Source organism: the organism of the source record quoted next, unplaced genomic scaffold (genome assembly GCF_019419815.1).
Source record: "Pyrus x bretschneideri cultivar Hongxiangsu unplaced genomic scaffold, Pyrus_bretschneideri_v1 Contig145, whole genome shotgun sequence".
Classification (NCBI taxonomy): domain Eukaryota; kingdom Viridiplantae; phylum Streptophyta; class Magnoliopsida; order Rosales; family Rosaceae; genus Pyrus; species Pyrus x bretschneideri.
In genome coordinates this window covers 104,737-130,741 of record NW_025999441.1, presented here as the reverse complement: position 1 = coordinate 130,741, position 26,005 = coordinate 104,737, and the positions used below count along the sequence as shown (strand labels likewise).

The 26,005-nt window shown below is 37.1% G+C and overlaps 3 protein-coding genes across 3 annotated transcripts; all 3 read right to left on the bottom strand.

Annotated features, from left to right (window-relative positions):
- Window positions 1-9,023: 9,023 nt before the first annotated feature.
- Window positions 9,024-12,936, bottom strand: LOC103936009 (2-hydroxyacyl-CoA lyase-like). The gene is made up of 2 exons (XM_009345845.3): window positions 11,300-12,936; window positions 9,024-9,513 (listed from the first exon to the last, which is right to left on the bottom strand). The coding sequence occupies exons 1-2, from the start codon at window positions 12,695-12,697 to the stop codon at window positions 9,199-9,201; spliced, it is 1,713 nt and encodes a 570-aa protein (XP_009344120.2). The 5' UTR covers window positions 12,698-12,936; the 3' UTR covers window positions 9,024-9,198.
- A 1,217-nt stretch (window positions 12,937-14,153) lies between these two features.
- LOC103948271 (probable histone chaperone ASF1A) lies at window positions 14,154-17,023 on the bottom strand. The gene is made up of 4 exons (XM_048580115.1): window positions 16,671-17,023; window positions 15,100-15,215; window positions 14,642-14,995; window positions 14,154-14,473 (listed from the first exon to the last, which is right to left on the bottom strand). Exons 1-3 carry the CDS (start codon window positions 16,777-16,779, stop codon window positions 14,642-14,644), a joined length of 579 nt encoding a protein of 192 aa, XP_048436072.1. The 5' UTR covers window positions 16,780-17,023; the 3' UTR covers window positions 14,154-14,473.
- A 2,841-nt stretch (window positions 17,024-19,864) lies between these two features.
- LOC103948270 (putative F-box protein At1g19160) lies at window positions 19,865-21,648 on the bottom strand. Its single transcript, XM_009359282.3, has one exon. It carries the CDS (start codon window positions 21,313-21,315, stop codon window positions 20,137-20,139), a length of 1,179 nt encoding a protein of 392 aa, XP_009357557.2. The 5' UTR covers window positions 21,316-21,648; the 3' UTR covers window positions 19,865-20,136.
- Window positions 21,649-26,005: the final 4,357 nt, after the last annotated feature.

Here is a 26,005-nt window from a genome sequence, read left to right as displayed (position 1 = left end):
AGGAAAATGCGTTGCTTTTGTTTGACTGCCTTATCGTGTCACGTAAGATCTTTTTTTGGCGTATTCTCGTATTACTCATCGCTATGAACGCATGGGCGCAAACGGAACGCAATTTGGAGTTATAACAAAAGAGTTATTAACGAATGAAGTCAAGGACAAAATGGTCATTTGACCATTTTCTGGAAGGCTCCAGATTGTTGAAGAAAAAATCTAGAATGCCACGTGTGTGGCTAAGATGGAAGGGAAATAAGAGATAAGGATGAACCAAACCATTCAGAAGGAGAAGGTGAGGAAGGAACCAATGGGAGAGGATAGAAATGAGAGGAAATGAGAGATAAGGGATGTAGCGGATCCCCTTGACCCATTTTGACCCACGACCCAACCCAGTATATTTCGAAGGATTTTCATGGATTTTTCCGGCAAATCGCAGCAGTCCTTCAATACCACACCACTCATCAACCCTCCCTTTACCAATTCCACCCAAAAATGGAAGAAACTGGACTTGATTTCATGAAGAACCGCACTAGTGGGTGCGGTGGTTCCATGGTGGCGATTCGTCCTTTTCTAAAGCCATTCTTTCAACCACCACCACCAATGGACTTCCCTCAACCCCAGGAACAAAGCCCAAGCAATGGTTATGGCGTCGGAGTTTGTTTGGAGTCGAATCAAGTTTTTGGTGGTTCGTGGCAATTTCAGGCCACTTCCCAAGCGAATTGGACTTTGGCCAAGGTATAAAATTGTTCCTCTCATTGGGATCTTCATTCTTGTAAAATTTGGGAATTTTTGGAGTTGTTCGATTTTCAGGCTAGTCGGGACTGCCGGCTGCCACGTGTGGTGATTCGTGTGATGGCACATGGGGGGAACCTGGGTCCCTCCTTAGGTTTTCCAATGTGCCAAATCCAAATCCACCATTGTTTTCCCAAATTCTATCGTTTAGATATAGTTATACTAAAAGGTCTGTAATTGTATTTAGGCGTGTTGGCGAGAAGCGACGTCATCCTCGCTAGTTCGAGCGGTCCTTGGACAATAAAATATGTGAGTGGACCCCTTCATAACTTATATATATTTATAATATATTAGCCTAGTATGCATTTCATATTTCATGATTTGAGCATGTTTTATAACATGTTTTACGAATAATTTATGATTTCTTTAAATTGCTTTTACGAAATATTTATAATTTATCAAAATTACGTTTTTATGAATGGTTATGGATTATTGGATTCTTGTATATGAAATTCTATGGCTTACGGATTTATGATTATTTTATGTATTTATGAATGTGATATACCTTAGATTTATGAGATGAGACTTTGAGCTAGTGAGCTTCGGATTTGATACAAGTTTTGAGATATGTTTTGGTACTTACTAGTAGGTTATCATACGGCATATCCGCACATCACGGGTGTAGATGTCTATGGCCATAGGACTCGTATGATGGAGGAGTGAGATATGATATATTATATACACCCAACTTCACTACTGAAAGCAGTGTCGAACAGCTTCACTAGCCATGGCTAGTGTCAGTGTGGATGTATGCTATTATACAGCTTCACCTTCGAGTGATGCATAGGTTATACAGCTTCACCTTCGAGTGATGGACAGGTTATTCAACTTCATCTTCAGGTGATGCACAGGTTATACAGCTTCACCTTTGGGTGATGGACAGATTATTCAACTTCACCTTCAAGTGATGGATAGGTACTGCCTTTGGGCGACTATGATAACCCTAGTTAAGTACTTCATGGATACGATTTACATATGTTTTACGAATGTTTTACATGGCATCTAGGGTTTTTATAAAACCTACTATGTAGTATTATATATGTGTTTTAAAAACAAGGGGTTATTATGTTCTAAAATAAACTGGTTTTCGTACTATTAGTATTATTATAGATTATGGTCCACTCACCTTTTTTGTTTTTGCGCCCCCTCAGGAGTTAGGATCAAGGCACATGATCCCGGCGTCAAGGCACTTCAGCTTAGATATCTTCGAGCCTTTTCTGTATGAGTCTCATTCCTTGGTTCGTACCTTTCTATAATAATTCTTTCACATTATTCTTGCTTAGTTGTATGCTCTGAACACGATTCTGCTTTGGTTTAATCTGTTCTCATTACATCTTTTAGTCATATGTGTGTTTAAAATGGCTTCGTCACCCTTAGGTGTTGGCCAACACTTGCTTACCCTGATATTTGGGGATATCGGGGTTGGGGTGTGTCAATATTCAATTGTACATTTGAATCTCTCTATACATCAAAATCTTTATTCAATTCTCCACTTTTAGTATCATTTTGCTTCATTTACCCTGAAATAGACTATAAAGTACAATTAAACGTTGGGAAATACTAGTATCTTGGTTTATTTGAATGTTTGATTTTCTGGGCTTAGTCCGTTAGCATTAGGATTTTGATTTCTTACCTTATAGGATTAGGGTTAGTTTATTATAAATAGCATGCTTGCTATTTAGTTGAGAACAAGTTAATCACGATGTAACCTCTTAGGATTTTGTAGCCGTTTCGGCATTTGTCTATTAATAAATTCTTATTATTTTATAGTCATGTTTGTTCTGTTCTGATATTCAACTTGATATCAAAGCAGGTTTGATCTTTCTGGATTTAATCTGTTCTTGATAGGTATCAATGTTGTTTGTTTGATATTAGTTTTCAGTATTAGTTTTGAAAAAAAAAAAAATTGAATATGTTTGCTCGGAACAACTTAGGCCTGGCAAACGGGTCGTGTCTATCGTGTTCGTGTCGTTTTCGTGTAACACCTGTTATCTTAACGGGTCGTGTCGTGTCACACCCGTTATCTTAACGGGTCCTAAACAGGTCGTGTCACTTTACCCAACGGGTAAAGTGACCCGACCCGTTATGACCCGTTATGACCCGTTAAGAAAAAAATATATTTTTTTTAAATTTGCACATACCACACATTGCCACGTAAATATTACTTCAAAACATTAAAACATTTCTCGTTCAAGTACTATATCTACACTCAAAAATAAAAGCCTAATAAAAAAATAATACATACACTACTAATCTATTACAAATATTAAATGTGCAAGGATAAAGAGTTTTTGTTTTTAAGATAAGATTTTGTGGTATTCACTTGTGTAAATATTTTAAATTGAAGATCGAATTCATTCATTGTATTCATATAGGGTCAAGGAGTGTAGTTATAAAAAATCATCAAAATCGGAGTTAAAATAACCGTTAAATCGTGATTTTTCATTTATAACCGTTGAAAAGCTTTGTCCCGTTACTTGATCTCTGAATGTTTTTTTTTTGTGATTTTTTGCTGATATGATCTCCAAGCATATACAAACAATTTTGACGGTTTGGATCGTTGAAATTAGTTTTGGAGAATTCGTAAAACGATAGATTGACTAACACTTAGAGTTTATTTATACTTTCATTAAGTATAACATAAGATTTTGTGGTATCCACTTGTGTAAATATTTTAAATTGAAGATCAAATTCATTCATTGTATTCATATAGGGTCAATGAGTGTAGTTATAAAAAATCATCAAAATCGGAGTTAAAATAACCGTTAAATCGTGATTTTTCGTTTATAACCGTTGAAAAGCTTTATCCCGTTACTTGATCTCTGAATGTTTTTTTTGGTGATTTTTTGCTGATGTGATCTCCAAGCATATACAAACAATTTTGATGGTTTGGATCGTTGAAATTAGTTTTGGAGAATTCGTAAAACGATAGATTGACTAACACTTAGAGTTTATTTATACTTTCATTAAGTATAACATAAGATTTTGTGGTATCCACTTGTGTAAATATTTTAAATTGAAGATTGAATTCATTTATTGTATTCATATAGGGTCAAGGAGTGTAGTTATAAAAAATCATCAAAATCGGAGTTAAAATAACCGTTAAATAGTGAGATATGTCATGACAGTCATGTGTGTGATAAAAAGTTAATAACTTAAAAAAAAAAAATTTCTCACCACTTCTATTAATTTTCATTTTTCCCTCTCTTTTTTGTTACCTTTTCAACTTTTTCTTATCATTTTCACTTTTCCCTCCAACATCTTTCTCTAATTCCCTCACTTTTTTGTTTTATTTTCAACTTTTCTTAACATTTTCATTTTCCCTCCATTTTTTTTTCAAAAAGGGCGGCAAGTTGGCAAATGGCAATGGCAAAAAATTGATTATTGAAATTTGAATGGAAACAAATCACATCTGACGCATCAAATTTCAATGGATGCAAAATCATGCAAATATGCAATGCATGATCATGCATATTAAATTATTAATTATTATAGTTTTTATAAAATTTAATATATATATATATATATAATTATTATAGATAGACTTAATATTTTGGGGGTATAATTATTATAGTATATATAATTATTATAATTATTATAAATTTTATAGTTAATTTAATATATATATATATATATATATATTAATTATAATTTTTAGGGGTATAAAATTGTAAAATTAATGTATATAATTATTACAGTATTTTTTTAGGATTATAAAATTATAAAAATAATATTTTGCTTATCGTGTATCGTGTTACCCACATGTATACCCGAACCAACCCGTTATCTTAACAGGTGCTTATCGGGTTACCCGATAAGACCCGATTCGTTATCGTGTCGACCCAAACACCTGTTAATTTCGTGTCATGTCGTATCGGGTTATCGGGTCGTGTCAGAAATTGCCAGGCCTAGAACAACTCACAGGTCCCTGCACACCCGAAACCCCAGCCAGTAACCGCCGCTTCAAACTTGCCATGCCCAGTTTTTCTGCAACCTGCCGCTGCTGTTGACTGAAGCCAAGAAACAATCCCACATCGCCGCCACGCCCACCATGCCCGCCTTGAACTAGAACCCGCCCTGCAATCTGGCCTCCGCATCAGACCTGTCTCTGTCAAGCCGTACCAGATCCCTTGCACCACTGTACCCACTGTATGCGCACCTCCATCTAATCACTGCACTCGCAGTTGTATTGTTCGTTAGAAAACCACAGCCCAGAAAAAGTCGTTGAAAGGAAGGAGAAAAGAAAAAAAGAGAGAAGAAAATAAGAAAGAGGATAAAAAAAAAATGAAATTATTTTTGGATGTTTGTTTTAGGCCCAGACGGGCAAATAAAAAAATATGGTTAAGTTTGTTTTAGGCCCGCATGAATTGTTGGTTGGCCTGTTTGGAATTGTTTTGTGACCGTCACTCGAGTGTTTGGATCTGTGACCACTCGAGTGGTAGTACTTTGTTTTTGTTTGTTCGTAGTTACAATTGAGATATGGAAATCTTGTTTGTTTAGTGATGGGTTCTTTTAATACTCTCAACACTAGCCAGTCTGAATCAGAATCAGTTTGCCAGCCATAATCAATTTGCCAGCCAGAATCAGCTTGCCAATAAGAATCAGTTTGCCAAACCAGCCAAGGAAAGTCAAGTTCGCCAGTCAAGTCAAATCCAGTCAAGTTTGCATGCCTGCCAGTCCGCCTAACGGAGCCAGTCTGCATTTGCTTATTTGCAAACCCATGTCATATACCGCCATGAGTTTGACAAGGGGTGTTGGAAAATATTAGTATTTTGGTTTATTTGAATGTTTGGTTTTCTGGGCTTAGCCCATTAGCATTAGGGTTTTGATTTCTTACCTTTTAGGATTAGGGTTAGTTTATTATAAATAGCATGTTTGTTATTCAGTCGATAACAAGTTAGTCACGATGTAGCCTCTTAGGGTTTTGTAGCCGGCATTCTTATCTATTAATAATATTCTTATTATTTTATAGTCATGTTTTGTACTATTATTCAACTTTAATTGCACATTAACACAAAAGAGGTTAAAATGCAACCAGTTTAACTCAAAAATATCACAAAGAGATTAGGAATGGACGGAATAAATATATGAAAAATATGAGTTATCTGTTATCCACTAATCCTTAGATATATTGTTTTCAGCTTAATTTAATTTCAGGTATTCATAAAAGACAAAAGTAGGAAGAAATTAATCAATACCATATAGAAAAAAATCAAAAGTAATTAGGTTCACATCCTTCTTTTAGTTACTCCATTGATTAAAATCCTATTCATTTTTAATTTTTTATTAAGGTCCTGGGGTATTAATAACATCATTAATTATTTGAATAATAAAATATTTTTATTTTTAAAATATATTCCTTTAGTGTTAAAAATGTTACAATTAGTATATTTATATTTATGGCTAAATTTTTTATCATATATTTTTATTTTTAGTTTGTACCTATTTTTAATTTGTAAATATTTTTTAATTTGTACCAATTTTCTTTTCATTTTTAATTTGTACCCATATATTAATTTCTTTTTGTGCCCATATTTTTTAAAGTTTTATTTGTGTTTGTACCCATGTGTACACTTTCACGTGACATTGCATATTTAATCAATGATAGAAAAATTACATATTTTATATTTATGTTTTATGCCTAAACTTTGTATCAGATATTTATATGTTTAGTTTGTACCCACTTTTAATTTGCAACATTTTTTTTTTAATTTGTAGTATTTTCTTTTTACTTTTTTTTTGTACACACGTATTAAAATATTTTTTTTAAAATTCATTTGTACTCATAATTTTTTAATCTTTTATCTGTACCCTCATTTATTTATAATCTACCCATTCTTCTTTATTAATGTACCACTTTGTTATATGTGAAATGTACCAATTTTTTTAACACTATGGATACATTCTTTTGCCATTTATTATTTCTTATTTTCGCATAGTTTTTATCCATTTATTCAATCAAAATGTTTGAATTATTTTATTGTAACTGTTTCTAATAGTATTATAATGAGGGATTTTAAATTTATAGGATTATAAATCTCATAAAATATCAAACAATTAATGTCAAAACTATAAAAGTAGTAATATAATAGTAATATAATGAGGTGTACAAAGTCAAGGGACTTGGATCAAACTTTGAATACTATTAAGGTTTTAATCAAAGAATGTTAAGGATTAAGGACCACATCCAAAGTATCCCTAAATTAAAACACCAAATTTCAAATTGATGGATATGCACAAGTGTGTATAAATAATGTTTGAAACGGTGAACAATACACCAGTATTTGAAGCCAACTCATATATCAAAACTGCCAGTGGTTATAAAAGAAGCAGCTCCTAAACCCTACTATATATCATATGGCCAAGTTGATCGGTAAGGCCAAGAATCGATCCCTAATTCAAGGTAACAAAGTGCCAAATTCACTACAACAATATGCATATTTTAGTGACAAGAAAAAGGAAAAGAAATTTGATGCAGAGAAAAAAAAAAAAAAAAAAAATTGATGAATGATGGATGAGAAGAAGAAAAAGAACTTACAAGAAGGCTAAAACCAGTGACATTGGTGAGAGAGATGGCAATTGCAACACTAGAGAGTGACAGCTGATTAAGATGTCCAACCATTATCATGGATACCAGTTGCAGGAGATACTGCAGCACTGAGACTGCCACCATTGAGCAGCTGTAAAACCTTCCTTCTTCACCTCACTCAGAAATGTACCCCATGTTACGGGCCATGTCTTCTCTTCTTTCATCTCCGCCATCTCTTGCTCCATAGTCTCCGCCTTCTGCACTCCCCTCGCTTAATTATACCCGCTTAGATATCCGAGACGAGCTGTATATTGTGTGAAGTGAATATACATACATGTATACACACACACACACATATATAGATGTATGTATATATTTGAGTTTCAGAAGAGAAGCATGAATGACCAGCCTATATTCCTTAAGTTGGCTATCAGTTTATGCATGGTGTTATATGTCGTTTGCCGTCTTTACCGGCCTATAGAGACAAAGTTGGACTCCTCCAACATTGATTTAATCAATAATTAATGAGAACATATGAAGTGACGTTTGTTTTATCTTTTTACTTTGTGACAAACAGCCAGTCAAAAGTAAACGCAGATGTAGATTATTTTTTTATTATTATTTAGTTATTGGATTTTGTCTGTAAGATTTAGAGACTCCAAAGCCAAAAGGATGGACACGGTTTGGTTAAATATAGTTTTGAGGTGAAATTAAAATTACAATTGAATTTTTTGCAGTTCTGTTCGGTATAGTTTTGATGCTTGAACCGAATTGAAACGATCACTCTTTAAAGAATAACATTTAACATTACAGATGAAAAATTATATACAGGCTATATGTGAGAAGTTTACTATTAATATTACTGTGACCTTTTCTTAATAGAACTTTTCGCATAGTATGATTAAAATGGGACAATGTAGATGATGCTGTCAGTGTACGACGTAGGGTGTAAGAAGTTTATAACCTTCCACCACGCCTCCTCTTCTTCTCCAATCGACGCTAATGGTCAAGGGATCTTCTCGAAGAAAGTGGCATGATGGGAGACGATGCCGTCAGAGGAATTGGACCAGTAGCGTTTTGGATTGTTTTATTATCACCTCACATATTAGTAAATACATTATATGTTAAAATATATAAAGTTCTGAATACACCTCAAATTACTATCCAAATTTTTTTATTTTTTTCAAGCTCTCAAAACCACTCACAAGTCACAACTTCCATTATAGAATAAAACTCAACACATAAATGTAGAAACACGTCGATAAAAAAAACTTATTTGGACAAATAAAACGTGCAATCAACATTTTAGCTCTTTATTAGACTCATTTGTAAGGGGTTCTTTGAAAGCACTTCCGCTCAAAAGCGTTTCTTGTAAAAGCACTTCAATTACACTCCGCTTCTTTTAGAAAAATTTCAAAGGAATCTTTAACCCAAAAGTACTTTTAACTTTTTAATGCCGACATGATCAAAAGTTTTTGGTGATCTAAAAACGTTTTAGTTAACAAACCTTCAAATGTTGAAATCAATAGAGAAATGCAAGAACTTGTACAATTACAAATGGACTGATTTGCACAGGACTCAGACAAGCACGATAAGTATTCATAAACCATCAATCATTAAAAAAAAAAATAAAAAAACATAAACTCCTCCGCTTTCCAACCGTTCTTCCAACATCTCTATACCACATCTAAAATAAAAATACAGTTCCTTGAGGTAATGGCATTCATTTGAAACTCTCTTCGATTTACACGCCTAACGAAACTGTGAGATTAGTGTAATTCGTAATAATTGACAACTCCAAATCTCATGCATGTTTACATTATTCATACAGAAGCACGTTTACACGGAGAAATGAGCGCGCTAAAACGCAGCTCAGGCTTACATCAGTTCTTGTGTTGAAGCCTCCCACTTTCAGCACCAGCATAAGGATCGATAATTACATTTATAACAGCTGGTTTTCGTGCCGAGAAGGATTCTGAAAGGGCGGACTTGAGTTCTTCAGGTGTCCCAACAAGATAGCCTTTGCCTCCAAAAGCTTCAATCAGAGTGTGATAACCCGCACTTGGGACGAAGGAAGTGGGAGCAGGGTCATCCTTGTAAGGCCCACTAATTTCATCCGGGCTTCTTCGATCGCCCCCATATACACCACCATTGTTAAAGACTATCACAACAATAGGTAACTGGTATCGAACCAATGTCTGCAGAAATCAAAGACAAAGTATACACGAATGATATTGTCTCTTGTACAGCCCGAGAAACGCATATACACACATCATAAACAGACAGACAAGCAATAAGATAAACATTATCAATGGGCATTGACCAAGCATAAAACATTGATGATATAATGGAAAATTTGTAAGGGAATCTTGATTACAGGAAAGAAATTTCAAAGGGTGATCATGGAAGAGAAATCAAATTTTCTAACAAAATTGCTTCTAGCCCACTAATCTTAACAAAAGCTGCGCTCAGCAATAAGGGAAAATTGTGAATAGGGGAACAAAGTATGGCAATGTGTCGAGGTCAAGCTTTCAACGACCGTTTCTTTCCTTTTTCTTTTCCTGATTATACAGAAGACCACCAGACCCTCTTCAAACTTTGGACCAAAGACACTACCAACGACATCTCTCACCAGAAACTATGCCTTATCTTTACTCGAACTATGAGAAAAGATGGCCTTACCTACGACATCTCTCAAAAGATGGCCTTACTCCAACTATGTTTTTTTGTCAGACAATGTAAATCCTATGTATTTAGAAACCTATTGTCGCATGAATTCTCAATACACCACCAATGTAACCCAAATGATGGAACTTTGGTCCGCTACTAGTACTAACCACCAAAACCTAACTTGCTGAAGCTTTCAGAGAGAGAAGTCTGACCATCATTTACCTCAAAGTAGCACAACTACAACAAAAACAGCAAATGTCTACCATTTGTTTAAATGTCTCCAGGACTGTGTGCTCTATAAGTAAGACACAAGGGTAGATATCTACCAAGAAAATCACAAATATCAAGTCATTCTCTAAATCTCAACACATTTTGAGAAAAAACTGTACATGCTTCAAGCTGTCTTTGTTACGTATTCCAAAAGTTTCTAATACAAAGGAAAGCCAACATCAGACTCAATGTGGAGATGATGGAGGTCATGGCCCCTGCAAAATTTTCAAACAAAAAGTCCTTGCTTATGAAGATAGAGACTAAAAACCTCCAATGTATATAACCGAAAATATGTAGTCCCCCCTCAAGACCCAACTCCTACCGCTCCAAGTATAATCCAGCCTACTTTGTAAGTCCCTTCAGCACTTAAGGTTGCCCATTTTTAACCCCAACTTCAAATAAGATGCTCACTCACTACTTAAGCTAATCATGTCCAAACCCATGCGACTGCATGTTCAAAACTAAACTAATACGACTGGTTAAGCTGTCCAATTATACGTTTCTTTCTCTAATGTCTTTTAAAACAAAAAATAAAAACCAAAAGGGAAAGGAAAATGGTTACTGTTATGTTTAATATTATTTGTACTATTACTTTCACCAACCTAATAAACAACACCTAGGTTGATAATGCAGCACACATGCCATTAAGCATCTCACTTCCAAATTCTTTTTATTCCTATACCTAACACAAAGACCACCAAATTTTCTTCCACATCTTTCGATCTAAACGAAAACCGCATCAAAACCAACAACCGAAAAGCAGATGTCAGATGACTACAAATCAAATTACTCCAACTCTCTAAACCATTAATGAGATTGACCAACTCAGATCCAAAACAATTTCATGGGGAGGAAAAGAAATCACAGTTTCGCAGCACAATCTGTGTGCTTTCAAATGAAAGTATTTATGTAAACAAACAGGTTATCCTTGCTAAAGGATCAATCACAGCTATCAAGCATATCACTAGCAGATAATTTGCCGGAATTAATATTTAATAACCATTAGCACATATTTTTTATGACAACGCATGTGAGGGACCATACCTCAACTTCCATTGCACTGAACCCAAATCCTGAATCCCCTTCCACTGCAACAACAAGCCGGTCAGGAGAAGCTACCGCACCCGCAATGCAGTAACCCAATCCAACCCCCATTGTTCCCCAAGTCCCTGCATCCAACCTGGTCCTCGGCTCGGTCTGAACCAACACAGACCGACCCACATCCATAGTGTTAGCCCCCTCGGAAACCAATATAGGAGCAGGGCTCCCCAACCCTGCAATTGCATCTCTAATAATCTTCATCGGCGTCAAGAAATTAAATGGCACAACTTCCTTAGCCAACTGAGCCTCCATTTTCGAAACATTGTCCTTCACCTTACTCAAAATCGCTGCAACCCACGGATGAGACTTCCCCAAACAAAAAGGGTCATCCTTGATCCCCAAATTGATCTTCTCCAACACCAACTTTGCATCTCCAACCAAACCCAAATGTGGTTTTCGCAGCTCAATCTCTTCCTTACTAACATCAACCAAAATGAACTTCACATCCTTGGACCACTTGGGCGGCTCACCAAAGTGCAAAAGCCAGTTAAGCCTTGCGCCAACGACAAGCACCACGTCACACTTCCCGATCGCCAGAGACCTTGCCGCGGTCGCCGCCAGCTCATGAGTGTCCGGCAACAGCCCCTTCCCCATTGGAGTGGGCAAAAATGGGGTTCCCGTCCTCTCCACCAGCTTACCCAACTCGTTCTCCGCTCGAGCAAATGCAGCTCCTTTACCAAAAACAATCAACGGCCTCTCCGCGTGCCGGAGCAGCGAAACGGCCTCCTCAATCTGCGAATTCTGCACACACGGAACCTTCTCCGACTCTCCGAATTTCTCGGCGGCGGTGGCCAATAAGCTCTCAGCCTCCGCCTCAGAAATTGTCTGGTGCAGTACATCCGAAGGAAAATCCAAATAGCACCCTCCGGGTCGACCCGAACCGGCTTTTGCAAGAGCTTGAAACACGCAATCCGGTATTTCTTTGATTGATTTAGCTTTGGCGGAGAATTTGGAAAAGGGTTCGACGGCGGCGATCTGATCGAGCTCCTGGAAATCTCCGCGGCCGAAATCTTTCTGGTCGCACGAACCCGAGATCATCACCATGGGCCAAGCATTGGCCATGGCGTTGGAAAGACCCGCGAGCCCGTGGACGCATCCGGGACCCGAGACCGTGAGGAGGACTCCGGGTCGACCCGTTAGATACCCGTAGGCTGAGGCGGCGTAACCCGCCGACTGCTCGTTGTGGAAGGCCATAAACCGAACTCCGAGCGAAACCGCGCGGTTCGCGAGCGAGGTGACGGGAATTCCCACGACTCCGAACATGCGGTCGACGCCGAACCGGGCAAGGGCCTTGGCGATCAGCTGGTTGCCATCGAGTGCGGTTGTGGTTGATTCAGCCATTGGATCTGATTGCAGTGCTTCTTATGGTTTGGGGGGAAACGAGTGAGTGGAGTGGGTACATATAGACACAGAAGTTGGACGATTATGCCGCCGAGAGATTGTTGGGAAATGTGTTATGTCGGGGAGGTGGTAGAGAATTTGGAGATGGGTAGATGGAAAAATCAAATTTGATAAGGAATGCTGAGTCAGCCGCGGTTGCTTTTCTGCTTTGGTGGGCGGCGGTCTGTCTGTCAATGGCGAAACGGAACGGGAGCATTTTTGCTAATCCCCATAAAACCCTATGCTCATCAATACTTAATTAAATGACACGTGTCATTTTATTTAATTTTGATTAAAGTGGTTCAGAATTACTAGAGGAAGAATCTAACATCATGCCAGATGGGGAATCAATACCGGTAGATTTACCGGACTGTATCGTGAAATGCAAATCAGCTTTCAAATGCAGGTTATGCCCTAGAATTGTCACATGTGCATGCATGAAATTAAACCAGGAAATAATGTCACATGTGCATGCATGAAATTAACCCATCTCTGCTACTTTATTCTAGGGTATGCCGAGAAAGAGAAGTAAAAGACGGGACAAGAAATCATGGTCGAAAAAGGTAAAAAAACATCACCACTATGTTTGGATATATCTAGGCTTTAAAGTATTTACTCTGTTATGACTTATAACGGATGTTGTAATATGCAGAGGACGAGAAATGGTGGTAAGCAATCCAAAGGGAACCCAGCCAAGAGAAGGCGTGGATAAAGTTCGAAGAATGTTGCTTTTGGTTACGGTCCCGTGAGAGAATACAACTGCGAGAAAGGAAAACAAGGATTTGCTAGGTTTGTACCGAATTAAGGAAGCTATTTTAAGATTTTCATCGCTTCCTAGTGATGTGGCTGAAGGACTGCTTGATAATACTTTGCTCTGTTGTTTACTTTCAGCCAAAATTTTGTTTTAATCTTAGGTTTTATCCCTTCTTATGAAAGAAAGCTTGTTTCGGAACCCACTTAGCTTTTGTCATTAGGAGAATGAAAATGATCACGTCTTGCATTCATAAGATTTTAAGAATCACAGAATTGACTTGACAAGCATAATGTTTACATACCAATTGATGCTAATGCGATGATTGCAAACATTTATCCAAAGAGTAATTATCGGTAGTTCCACAAGGGGGCTAAAACAGATCATTACTGGTCACATGATCTGTACTTAGGCTGGATAATCCGAGTTATGCTACGGTCAGTGAACCAATTGTGCGTGCTTTCTAAGCATTTAACACTCAGACTCACAGTCAATTCAAGGGTCAAACATTGCCCCTTAAACTCGGATAGTTTGAATCGGATGAACTGTAATAAAAGCCACAACAAAAATTATACACAACAGACATCTTGGTTGAATGATTCAGCTCATACACAGGCTAAAATGGAGGCATGGTTCTTCTGTTATGGAGTCAGGGTGTCGATGCAATAACTCAAACATGCTACTGCTAAAATTCTTGGTATAGGCTATCGGACCAATAAAACAAGTGAAACACAGAACCATTGCATTTTACATTTACGACTACCTTGATTACGCAAACTTAAACAAAGAAAAAGCTCCAGAAGTGATATTAGTCCAAAAAGTTAAGATTATACACAAGGTTCGGTGAGATTTCAGGCTAGTAGTGAACATCTGTCTCCTATTGCTACAAATTTGATAATCCCAGTCAGCACAAAATATCACCTGAATGAACGAGACTTCCAACAACCAAAAGTCAGCATAGCTTCCTGAACCGATGTTTACCGTAGCTACAAGGAAGAAGTTATTAACTTCAAAACCCCTTCCCGAGTATGGCCAAAGCATTGGTATCCTTCTAATTTTTGTTGGCAATCGCCAAGTGAAACATTATGCATAATGTTTTCCTAGAAAGAGGATATCAAAAGTCAAAAAGGAATTGGAAGCCTGTGATTCAATACCTAAGGTTTCTGCTCCTCTGAAGGATCTACGGGCAAAATTAGCTGTTCTCTGCTTCCATCCGCCTCATTAGGCTGATCACGTGGAGAGGGTTGTTCTCCACTCTCAGTATTCTCTGGCTGGAAATTGATGGGGAACTTTGTGACCCTGGGCTTATCAGACAAAATGTTTCTTTGAACCCTATCAATCAAGACCTTTGGAGGAGGTTCTTCTCGCAGCTGCTCATCATCATAATCATTGTTAACATAGTAGCCCACTCGGATAAATTCCTGACCAATATAAGAGCAGGTCAACAGAAGCACTGTCACTCCAATGATGTCTTCATCACGAATCTTGGATGGGTCAGGAGGATCTGCCTGCAAAATGATCAACAAAATTAACTGGAGTTGATTCAAATTCAAATGCACCTTGTGGGTCAGATGTGAAAAGAATACGGTAGAAGGATCTAGTGGAAGCTTACCTGTAGTACAAAACGATAGTTTCCAACATTGACGGGCCCAACAAGTACACTCTCCAGTAGTTGGTCATAAGTCTCATCCTCAGCAGATCCCACGTAGATGAGCTTCCATTCCAAATCTGTATTGGCATAAAAATTATTCAACAAGTAAACAAGGCATCCATCCACTTTTAGTTCACCTAGAACTAGAAAAGCATGTGCAACTAGGTGCTACTTCTGCAATCTCAGAAACTCAGCTCCCGATTCCATTCAAGTTCCATGCAAACAATCATCACCATTAGTGAGGGGATGACTCAAGAATCTGAAATAGGATATGATGATTTCCAAAAATTATTAAAGGAAGGGTATGGAACTAGAAGACTAAATCTTTTAACAAGCATCTGTACATAATTACTTTACTGTCTGTTGTCCTCAATAAGTCCGGTTAGGTCAATGCTTCAAGTTGGTGCTACTTGATGGTTAAATAATTTTCTGTCGATCAAAGCTATAAAATTAGAAAGATTTTAGAGTTACAGCTCTACTGTTTGCCTAATTACACGGTGTTACATTTTTCACTCTTTGAAAGATACCTTTCTGGTTTTCTGTTTACAGTTCTATATGCAATACCTACGCAATTATAGCACCTCAGGCAAGTACTATAATTACATTCAAGTGACTGACATGTTAAACAATATTCCATAGCTGAAGCACCTCATCAATGCATCTATTCTTTGCTAAATTTATTTCTATTCCAAAATCCAAATCCATTCACCTTTAGCTGTATTTAATTTAACTGCAAACAGTCTAAATAGATCCAATCGCACATACGACACAAGAAGGAAGAAAGGAGAGAGAGAAGAGGAGGGGGGGGGGAGAGGTGGGTGTGTTTGAAGGTTTAGAGAGGTCGGGGGTAAGGGCACGACAAAGACATTGAAACTGAAATTACTGGAATAACAATAAATATGTATACAGTGCACCCTCGAAATGCAGAAATGAATTGTTATTAGCAAAGCTGATAAATCAAACATGGTCATTGATAGAAAAGATTACCACCGATCTTAGGAAACCCTTTAGAACATACGCTTTCTTGAAATGCATACAAAACACAGTTTGACTTCTTTCAGCATCACACCATGTCCACTGCGACGACATTTTCTTATTTCCACTTCTCATTCAATGGCAATCCAATGCTACAAATTCTTCAAACATACTATAATGTTCATTGTTCCAACTACATCGTGAAAAACGAAAAGAAGAAGAAACACTCATCAACCAAGAAACCGCTTCACTTCTGGCTCAAAACCCAAACAATAAACTCAATCAATTGGGTGTATATCCCCAGTATTTCATAACAATAAGATAATAATCCAATCTATAGTATATGAGCTCTCGCACACCCATCTCCTTGCAAGCCAAGAAAACCCATTTTTTCGGAAGATAACTTCTACCCATTCAACATTACATCTAACACTTCAATTTCCAATTGTTCTGCCAATTTCCCAATCAAACACGAAAAAAACCCTAATTCAAACTCAATCATAAAATTAAAAATAACAGTACAAAAACAAAAAGCAAGCGAAAGGGGAAAGCAGTACCGTCTTTGAGAGGAGTGTTGCACTCGTAAGAAATTTCGAACTGGAAGGGTGCCAGAAACAGAGCTGGATTGTCGAGCACCGTCACGTTCGTGATGTTAATGGCGCTCATTGCAACGAAGCCCAGACGAAGAAGAAGACAACGACGACTGTGACTGTGACTACTACTCTACTCGCGTACGATTTCTTACGGACGGATTGAAACCCTAGGTTTCAGAACCTTAATTGAAATCCCAAGCCGGAATCGCAAATTGCTTTCGGAACACTGCTTTTATTTACTTTCATTTTTTATCTTATTTTGCGCGGAGAGGGATTTGATTTGCCGGTTCGATTTGGGAGTTCTGGGTTTTGGGGGAAATTTATTGATGTCGTTTTAAAGAGAGAAATGGAAAACGGTGTCGATTTGGCGGGAGATTTTGGTGAAGGGTGAGGAAACGGTTATTTACCGGTGTGGGAAACTTGAGGCGGGAAGGGGTTTGAGCCTAAAAAGAATAAAAATGGACTCGTTGCGAAACTAATTGGGTAGTGCTAAGAACCATAGATGATCAATGTTGGGTGAGAAGTAAAAATGGGAATGTGAATAATATTTTTCAATTAATTATTATGGTGTTTCTTGCTTTACAAGTAATATAAAGTTTATAAGGAATTGATCTTCAAAACTTTGATGTGGTAACTTAGTAGGACGAACTCATAGTCTAAGAAGAAAAGTGAGTTAATACAGGATATTGATGTTTCACGTCTCCCGGTTGATCATTAACACATACAAGGGTATGACCAACTTATAGTAGGTGCCTCATCAAAACTTCGTTCGGCTAGTAAAAATTAAGTAGGAAAAAGTGCTTCTAATCGTAGGTAAAGAGTACAGTAAGGTCATATAAGTATGCATCAGAGGATACTCTCCTGAGTTCGACAAAGCTTCCTATGAGAACTACCAGTGATGCAAATCTAAAAGTTTAAGTAATCCAATTCCTTGAACAAGTTTATGAAAAGTATATTTCTGCAATGACTTCATGAAGAGGTCAACAAGATTGTCTTGAGATTAGATCTACTTGACTTCGATCTTCTAATGCTCTTGTTGACGGGTGAAGAAAAACTTCGATTGCAATTTGTTTGGTATTGTCGCCTTTGATGTATCATTTCTTTAATTGGTTGATACTTGCAGCGATGTCTTCATGAATCGTTGTTGGATCGCCAATGATGAAAGAAAAACAACATGAGGTTGTAATGTGTTCAATCACCCCACAACTGAAAGTATTCATGTGATGCTTCATGTAGAGCTAGAATCTTAGCGTGATTTGAAAACGAACCAAGTCCAGTTTGGTATATCTTTAGGAAAAACCAGATTAGATGATCAATTCATTAAACCAACGTAGAGCAGGGTTCTCATCCTATTGCTCCATATAAGTTTAATAAATCAGTAATAAATTTGGGGTCAGAAAGCCTCTTTCTAAAACAGAAGGAAAAACCAGATCTTATAGATATTTACTGCTTTCCATTGGCAAACATGATATCAAAGACAAATACGCAGACGTCGACCAGCACACGAAAGAAAATGTTTGAAAACAAATTCAATATTTCAGAACAAAAATGAAATCTACCCATACATTACACAATTTTTTTATACGAATTTTATCTATCACTACGTGAACCTGTATAAATAGTCTATCAACATTTTTATTAGATTTGATTTATTATGTAAGGAAGGCTTTAGAATGAACATCTTATGTTTCCCAATTAAGAAGCACATTGGATAGCATCCCGATAAGTCATACAACCTTTATGCTATCCAATGTAATTGATGTATCTCTGCCCCCTCTCCCACGTGACGACAATTCTTAAAAAGACATTAGCTTGTGACCATTATTCCTATCAACTGCAAGTACCTGAAACCAGAAAATCTCAGAGAACTTAGTTATCCCCCAACCAAAAGAAAGAATTTAACAACTCCAGAAGAGCATCTTTGTCTGTGCTTGTCCATGAGTACAATACTAAGGAACTTTTACCTCCGCATCTAGTATAAAAGTTTCTGCATCAGGCTTACAAGATGCATTAACTATGTTAATCAGATCTGGAAATCTTGATGTTGACTCCTCCCCCATTTCGTGAAAATACACGCACAGACCCATCGACCAATTTGACCATCATATCTGAAATTATTGATGGAGTTTTGAGCTCCTATTGTTCCACATCGGGAAACAACAATTTGTCAAAGGTCTTTATATAAGTCAAGTCCTTTTCAATATTGATTAGATGTTAGGTCATTTGGAATGAGGATTGAGGTTTGGGCTACTAATTGTGTGGATTAGGCTTGATGATTATACTATAATATTAATATTAATTAATCAAGACAAGGCCCTTGGGTCACTTGGGGTTAAGAAATTAATCTAATCAATTAGTTTTAAATTTTTAATTAAATTAATTTAAAACGCTTTAATTAATAGACACAACTCTTTGGAAAGAGTTGTATAGCTTCATATACATCCAAAAGATATTTGAAGAGGTATGAAAGAGCCTATATAACTAGAGTCCTCAGTTTCATTGATAGATATCCTTTCTTCATCTTTTTCTTCCGTACAAAATTCTTAGAGAGTAAACACACAAAGTAATTCGCTAGAATTCTATAATCCAGAAGGGGAGGGACGAATTGATGGTGTTTTTTTTTCCTTTCTTTTTTTTTAACTTTTTATTATTATTTTAATATTTAAATAATATTAAATAATTTTTTTAAAAGTTTTTAATAATATTTTAATGATTTTTAATAGAAAGTGGATCTCGAATCAAGCCATGTCAACATTTAACTGAAAAGTAAACGGCCAAGTAACGAAAGGTATAACATTAGACCAAATTCTAAAGATGAGGTATGACATTGTCAATTTTAAAAGATGAGGTATGAAAGTGTCGTGACACTAATAGTTAAGGTAGTTTTTTGTACTTTACCCTATTTTTTAACACCCGGATTTTACGTATAAATGTTTGCACTCGTACATACGCTAGAAGGTTTAACTTGATTATGTTAAATGAGTAAAAAGGTTATTAGGTTTTTAAGAAGGGAATTCCGAAGAAAAAAAAAAAAGGGAAAACATAAAGGAATTGTTAGCATTAATTAACTTAAAAAAAAAAATAGTTATCGTAATCACTTAGTATTACGGTCTAGTGTTATTTCTCTTTACCGGTAAGAAGTCTTTGGTTCGATTCTCAACAAAGGTGAATTTGAACCACATTATTGTTAGCCTATTATGAGGTTAAGCCTAACCCCTCATTCTTAGTGTAGATAATATCGTTTGTTCAAAAAAAAAAAAAAAATTATCATACACTTCCAAATAGAATAACATTACAAAATGCTGAAAGTCCAAAAACTGAAGGCAGCCCATGATAAGCAAACATGTACAAAGGCCACAAACAAAACTTAGAAGAAGAAAACTCAACCCTTCTATCATGCATACAAATTAAATGGAACTTTGTCCTCAATTCACTTGACTGGAACAATAGTTTCCACATAATCTATCATCCAATTGATAATAGGAGGAATATGAAGATACTTGAGATTTCCGGTACTAGAATTATAAGAGGTGGCTTTTCCATATGAGGAAAGGATAAGAACCTCGTCACATTTCCAAAATGTCGAAGGAGACTCAATGTCTTTAAAGGGTCCAACGGTTAGGAGTTTTGTCCATGAACTCTTCACTCCATCATAGTCGTCCATTACCCATATTTCAAGCAATTTACAATCCTCTTCGTAACGAGAGCAATAAGAAGCGACGGATTCATTATACAGAAAAAGACCATAAAAATTAAAATCGGATTCTCTCCTAAAAGGCAATTCTATTCTACGAAATATCTCATCACCTAAATCAAATGAAAATATGTATTCTCCGTTATCGTTTGCAAACCAATAACATAATCCCTTCAAGCACACTGAACAAGAATAGGGAATGCAATACGGATCAGTATCACTTGATGTATCAATCTTGATCTCTTTCCAAGAGTTAGCAGCCATGGTGTATACCTCAGCCGTGTAAGGAAGAAGAATACGCTCATAATATGATTCTTTACCTTCTGAATACTCACAATCACAATTTTCTATAATTCGCACAACCTTATATTCTTTAGTTTTGCAATCATAGCCAAATCCCAATCCTTTAAAGAGCGTTTCCAATCCGAATTTTCCCGTGGGAAGGGGTAGAAGAAGGGATGAATCGGGAAGTTGCTTGAATTCCCTTGTTGCAGGATTGCATAGAAGAACATTTTTCCCTACTATTACACAGACAATTCCATTGCAGTAACCGTAGAGCTGTACATTGTCTTGAACTTCCATAGGAAAGGGTATATTTAGGTCCTCGACATCATAATGAAGGTTGTGCTCATCACTTTCAATGGAAAGATTAATCATAGACCAGAAAACATCTCTTTTCCAACTCCTGTCCGCGAAAACATGAACCTGAGATCGGTTGAAAAGGATGCAAGTGAAGGATGAGAATTTGTTGTCCACGGTATTGCTGAGGTGTTTGGCCACAAAACTTGGACTATTGATGATAGTGCACCATGATTTGTGTACGCATTTGAATCTCATCAGGGACTTGGGCGGCAACCTGGACAAGATTTCGACCACCTTATCTTCAGGAGTTTCACTTTCATGCACCTGGGACATTTCGGCAGTATCATTCCACAAGAATTCTTCACATGTATATACACATAAAAGAACATCACCAGTTTGAGAGACAAATTAACTAAATCAAAATACAAGTCCCTAAGGCCTGGTAGATCGAGGTTCAATTACTAAACGTATTAGCAAATAAGATGCCAAAATCCAACAGTAGTAAATAAGCTTGGAGTTCCACAACCACAATATATTTAGCTATCAAAGAAAACAGGGGCCATCCAACCAGTTTCGAGTTTTATGGAGAACCATACGTTTAACTTTTACCATTTTAAAACTTTTTTATTAGTATAAAAATAACCATTCAAATTTTATGTTTGTAGTCTAGATTAAATTATAGGGAATTTTAACGAAAAGCCTATAGTACTGTTCACTTTAACGAAAAATCACATTTTTACACTAAAAAGTCAATCCTAATACTATTCACTTTACCCTTTATTTTGTCTTTATCATTAAAACTCAAAGTTTTCAAACACTTTTCATTCGTTTTCCTTAAATTATATGAGTCAACATGTAACATCACATGATTTTAATTAACTAACAAGGGAAAATTCGCATATTCACATGAGTTTTAATTAATTAACCCAATTTTTACATTAGAAATACTATTACATAACTGCATCCTTATTACAACTAAGAGTTTTTCTATTTAAACACCACTTCTCAATTATGTTTACCCAATTTCTATATACACCCCCATCAAAAATAAAAAAAATTAAACCTTTACTCAGTTCACCACATTTCTTCCAAAAATGCAATTAAACATCAACACCACATCCACAAACACCCTAAAGCAGCCTCTCATGCACCCCCAATTTCAGAACTTCAATAGAGCAGTTCCATCGGTGGAAGGCAAAGGCACAAATATTGCCCAAAACTAAAGAAAACATTGCTCCACCGGCCCAAAAATTAAGGACAATCACTAAGGCCCTACTATACCAGACTGGTTTGGTATTGTTGTGCTTTAAAAAAAAAAATTACTTTTACTATAATGTGAGAATAACCTCATTTTTACTGCTTCATGTTTTTAGCTTATTTTTACCCAAAATTGTAAAAATAAGTTGTTTTTTAAGTGTTTACCAAACATTTTTTTGAGCTCAATTTTTTTTTATGCCCACTTTTTATGAAAGTACCTCAATACCTAACCAATACTTAAGAGCAAGCCCAGCATGGGTTTTTGCTCGGGGGAAGGTGGACGGAACAAGGGCCCGAGGGCCAGGGGATCAGCTCCAGCGTGTTGCAGCCCGACCGAAGGTGGACGCCCGAGCTCCGGGCCCGTGGGGGATTGCCAGCCCGAGAGCCCGAGGGCTACGTGACGTCAGACTGATGCCAGGCAGGCGTCAGCGCAATATTAAATTTTTTTTGTGTCAGGCGCGTGCACCCCACTCGCGCGTGGGGGCGCGTCGCCGACACAAAAATCAGAAAAAAAAAAAAAAAAAAAAAAAAAAAAAAAAGGTTGTCAGTTACCGTTGGGAAGCCACGTGGCTTCCCACGGTCCGTTAGATCTTAACAGTTACTTAATTTGGACCGTTCGATCTCAACGGTAAAAAAAAAAAAAAAAAGTCAGATTTAATATCCACCGTTCGATCTGAGATCAACGGTGGATATTAATATTCTTTATAAATAAAAAAAAAGAAAAAATAGTTTTAAAATTAAGAAAAGTTACCGTTGTGACACGTGGCACAATCTGGAGTGTTGGAATTCAAATTTTTTTTATATCCAACGGCAGAGATTAATTAATTGAATAAAAATTAAAAAAAATTGTAAAAAATTCAAAAAAATTCAAAAAAAATCTGAAAAATCTGAAAAAAATTGTAAAAAAAATTGTTTTTACTTTTCTATAAATACCTTCTCATTATCATCTACCTTACACAACAATTTCATATTTTCTCAACTACTTTCAATCACATTCCTTTCTTTGTCTCAAAGTTTGAATCCATTTTTTTTCAACAAAATGACCACTGGTGTCACATCCCGGCCCGGGTGGGACCACTTCCCGGGCTCGCTCCACCACCGTAGCACGATATTGTCCGCTTTGGGCTTACCATTCCCTCACGGTTTTGTTTTTGGGAACTCACGAGCAACTTCCCAGAGGGTCACCCATCCTGGGAGTGCTCTAACCCTCTTCTCGCTTAACTTCGGAGTTCCTACGGAACCCGAAGCCAGTGAGCTCCAAAAGGCCTCGTACTAGGTAGGATGGGAATATACATTTAAGGATCACTCCCCTGGGCGATGTGGGATGTCACAATCCACCCCCCTTAGGGGCCCGACGTCCTCGTCGGCACATTTCCGGCCAGGGATAGGCTCTGATACCAATGTCACATCCCGGCTCGGGTGGGACGACTTCCCGGGCCCGCTCCACTACCGTAGCACGATATTGTCCGCTTTGGGCTTACCATTCCCTCACGGTTTTGTTTTTGGGAACTCACGTGCAACTTCCCAGTGGGTCACCCATCATGGGATTGCTCTAGCCTTCTTCTCGCTTAACTTCGGAGTTCCTACGAAACCCGAAGCCAGTGAGCTCCCAAAAGGCCTCGTGCTAGGTAGGGATGAGAATATACATTTAAGGATCAGTCCCTTGGGCGATGTGGGATGTCACAATCCACCCCCCTTAGGGGCCCGACGTCCTCGTCGGCACATTCGCGACCAGGGTTAGGCTCTGATAACAATGTCACATCCCGGCCCAGGTGGGACCACTTCCTGGGCCCGCTCCACCACCGTAGCACGATATTGTCCGCTTTGGGCTTACCATTCCTTCACGGTTTTGTTTTTGGGAACTCACGAGCAACTTCCCAGAGGGTCACCCATCCTGGGAGTGTTCTAACCCTATTCTCGCTTAACTTCGGAGTTCCTACGGAACCCGAAGCCAGTGAGCTCCCAAAAGGCCTCGTACTAGGTAGGATGGGAATATACATTTAAGGATCACTCCCCTGGGCGATGTGGGATGTCACAACTGGTGCAGGTACGAATTGGTCGCTTATTGAAGATGTTGCGTTGTGTACTAGCTGGGTTGAAGTTACTCATAGTTCGCTTACGGGTAATGAGATACAGTTGCGCGAGATGTGGAGTCTTATTCATACCAATTTTCTTGAGAAAATTGGTGGAAAAAGAACCAAAGAATCGATGTCCAGTCGTTGGAAATTACTTAGCCAATCGTTTAGTACGTGGAGAGACGTCTTGGCACAAGCTAGTAGTAATATTCGAAGTGGGGAAAATTACTCGGATCAGGTAACAATATATTATTTATTTGATACCCAAATTTACATTATAATTATTTGTTTGTATTATTTATTTGTTACCTACATAATTTATTATTTATTTGTTACGTACAAAATTTATTATTTATTGTTTGTATTATTTATTTGTTACCGTCATAATTTATTATTTATTGTTTGTATTATTTATTTGTTACCTACATAATTTATTATTTATTGTTTGTATTATTTATTTGTTATCTACATAATTTATTATTTATGGTTTGTATTATTTATTTGTTACCGACTTACATTATAATTATGTTGTTTGTATTATTTATTTGTTACTTATTTTCATTATAATTATTTATTTGTACTATTTATTTGTTACTTATTTTTATTGTGTAGGAACTTCAAGCACAAGCTTGGTACGCTGCCAAAACCAAAAATAAATCATTCAACCGGTGGGAATGTTGGAATATTGTCAAAGATTGTCCTAAATTTAGAGTTGTGCCAGTCGGTCCAGAAGTGCACATGAACAGCACCCCTTTACACTCTACACCCGATCATGTTCATGAAGATGATGCAGAAGAAGTGCCCGAAACGCCCCTCCCTGAACAAGCGTCGGGTTCGACCCGTTATCCAATTAGGCCTCAAGGTAAGAAAGCTTCAAAGAGAAAAGGGGGTGCTTCCAAGAATGATTATGCAAAGTTCATGGAAGAACTTACTCGCCAAGGTGAATTGACTTTGGCGAGGGAAATGGCGAAAGATGAGGCTGATAAGGCTAGAGAGGCAGCAAAAGCAGCAGATGTTGAGAGAGAATTTTATGCTAATGAGAGAGAAAGAGAGCTACTTAGGCAAGAAAGGGAACATGTTAGAGAAGAAAGACGGGCTCAACAAGATCGTGAGATTATGAACATGTCTTTAGAAGGGAAGTCTCCAAATTCTAAATTTTTTTGGAAGTCAGAGAAAGCGGACGTGGTGCGAAGGAGGCGTGCAAGAGAAATGATAGCAAGCCAAGGTGGTTCTAGCACCGCAAGAGAAGATCATCCTAGCACCACAAATTGGTTAAGTGATGATGAATAGAGTACTTTTTGTAATCGGAGCCCATAATTTTCCAATCACTTTGGGTTGTAATTTATTATTTATTGTTTGTATTATTTATGTTGTTTCCAATTTCTTGAATATTTATTCAAATTAATTTGGTAAGTTATTTATACTAAGAATTACATAAACATAAACATAAAAAAATTACATAAACATAAACATAAACATACTAAAAATTACATATACTAAGAATTACATAAACATAAACATAAAAAAATTACATAAACATACCAAATAATAAAACACACCAAATAAAATAACATAAACATACCAAATTCAAAAAACACACTAAATGAACTTAATTATCTTCAGCTTGTTTCAATGCCCACTGGTGCTCTATCAAGTCAATTTGTCGGGCATTGTGCATGTCTGGCATTTGA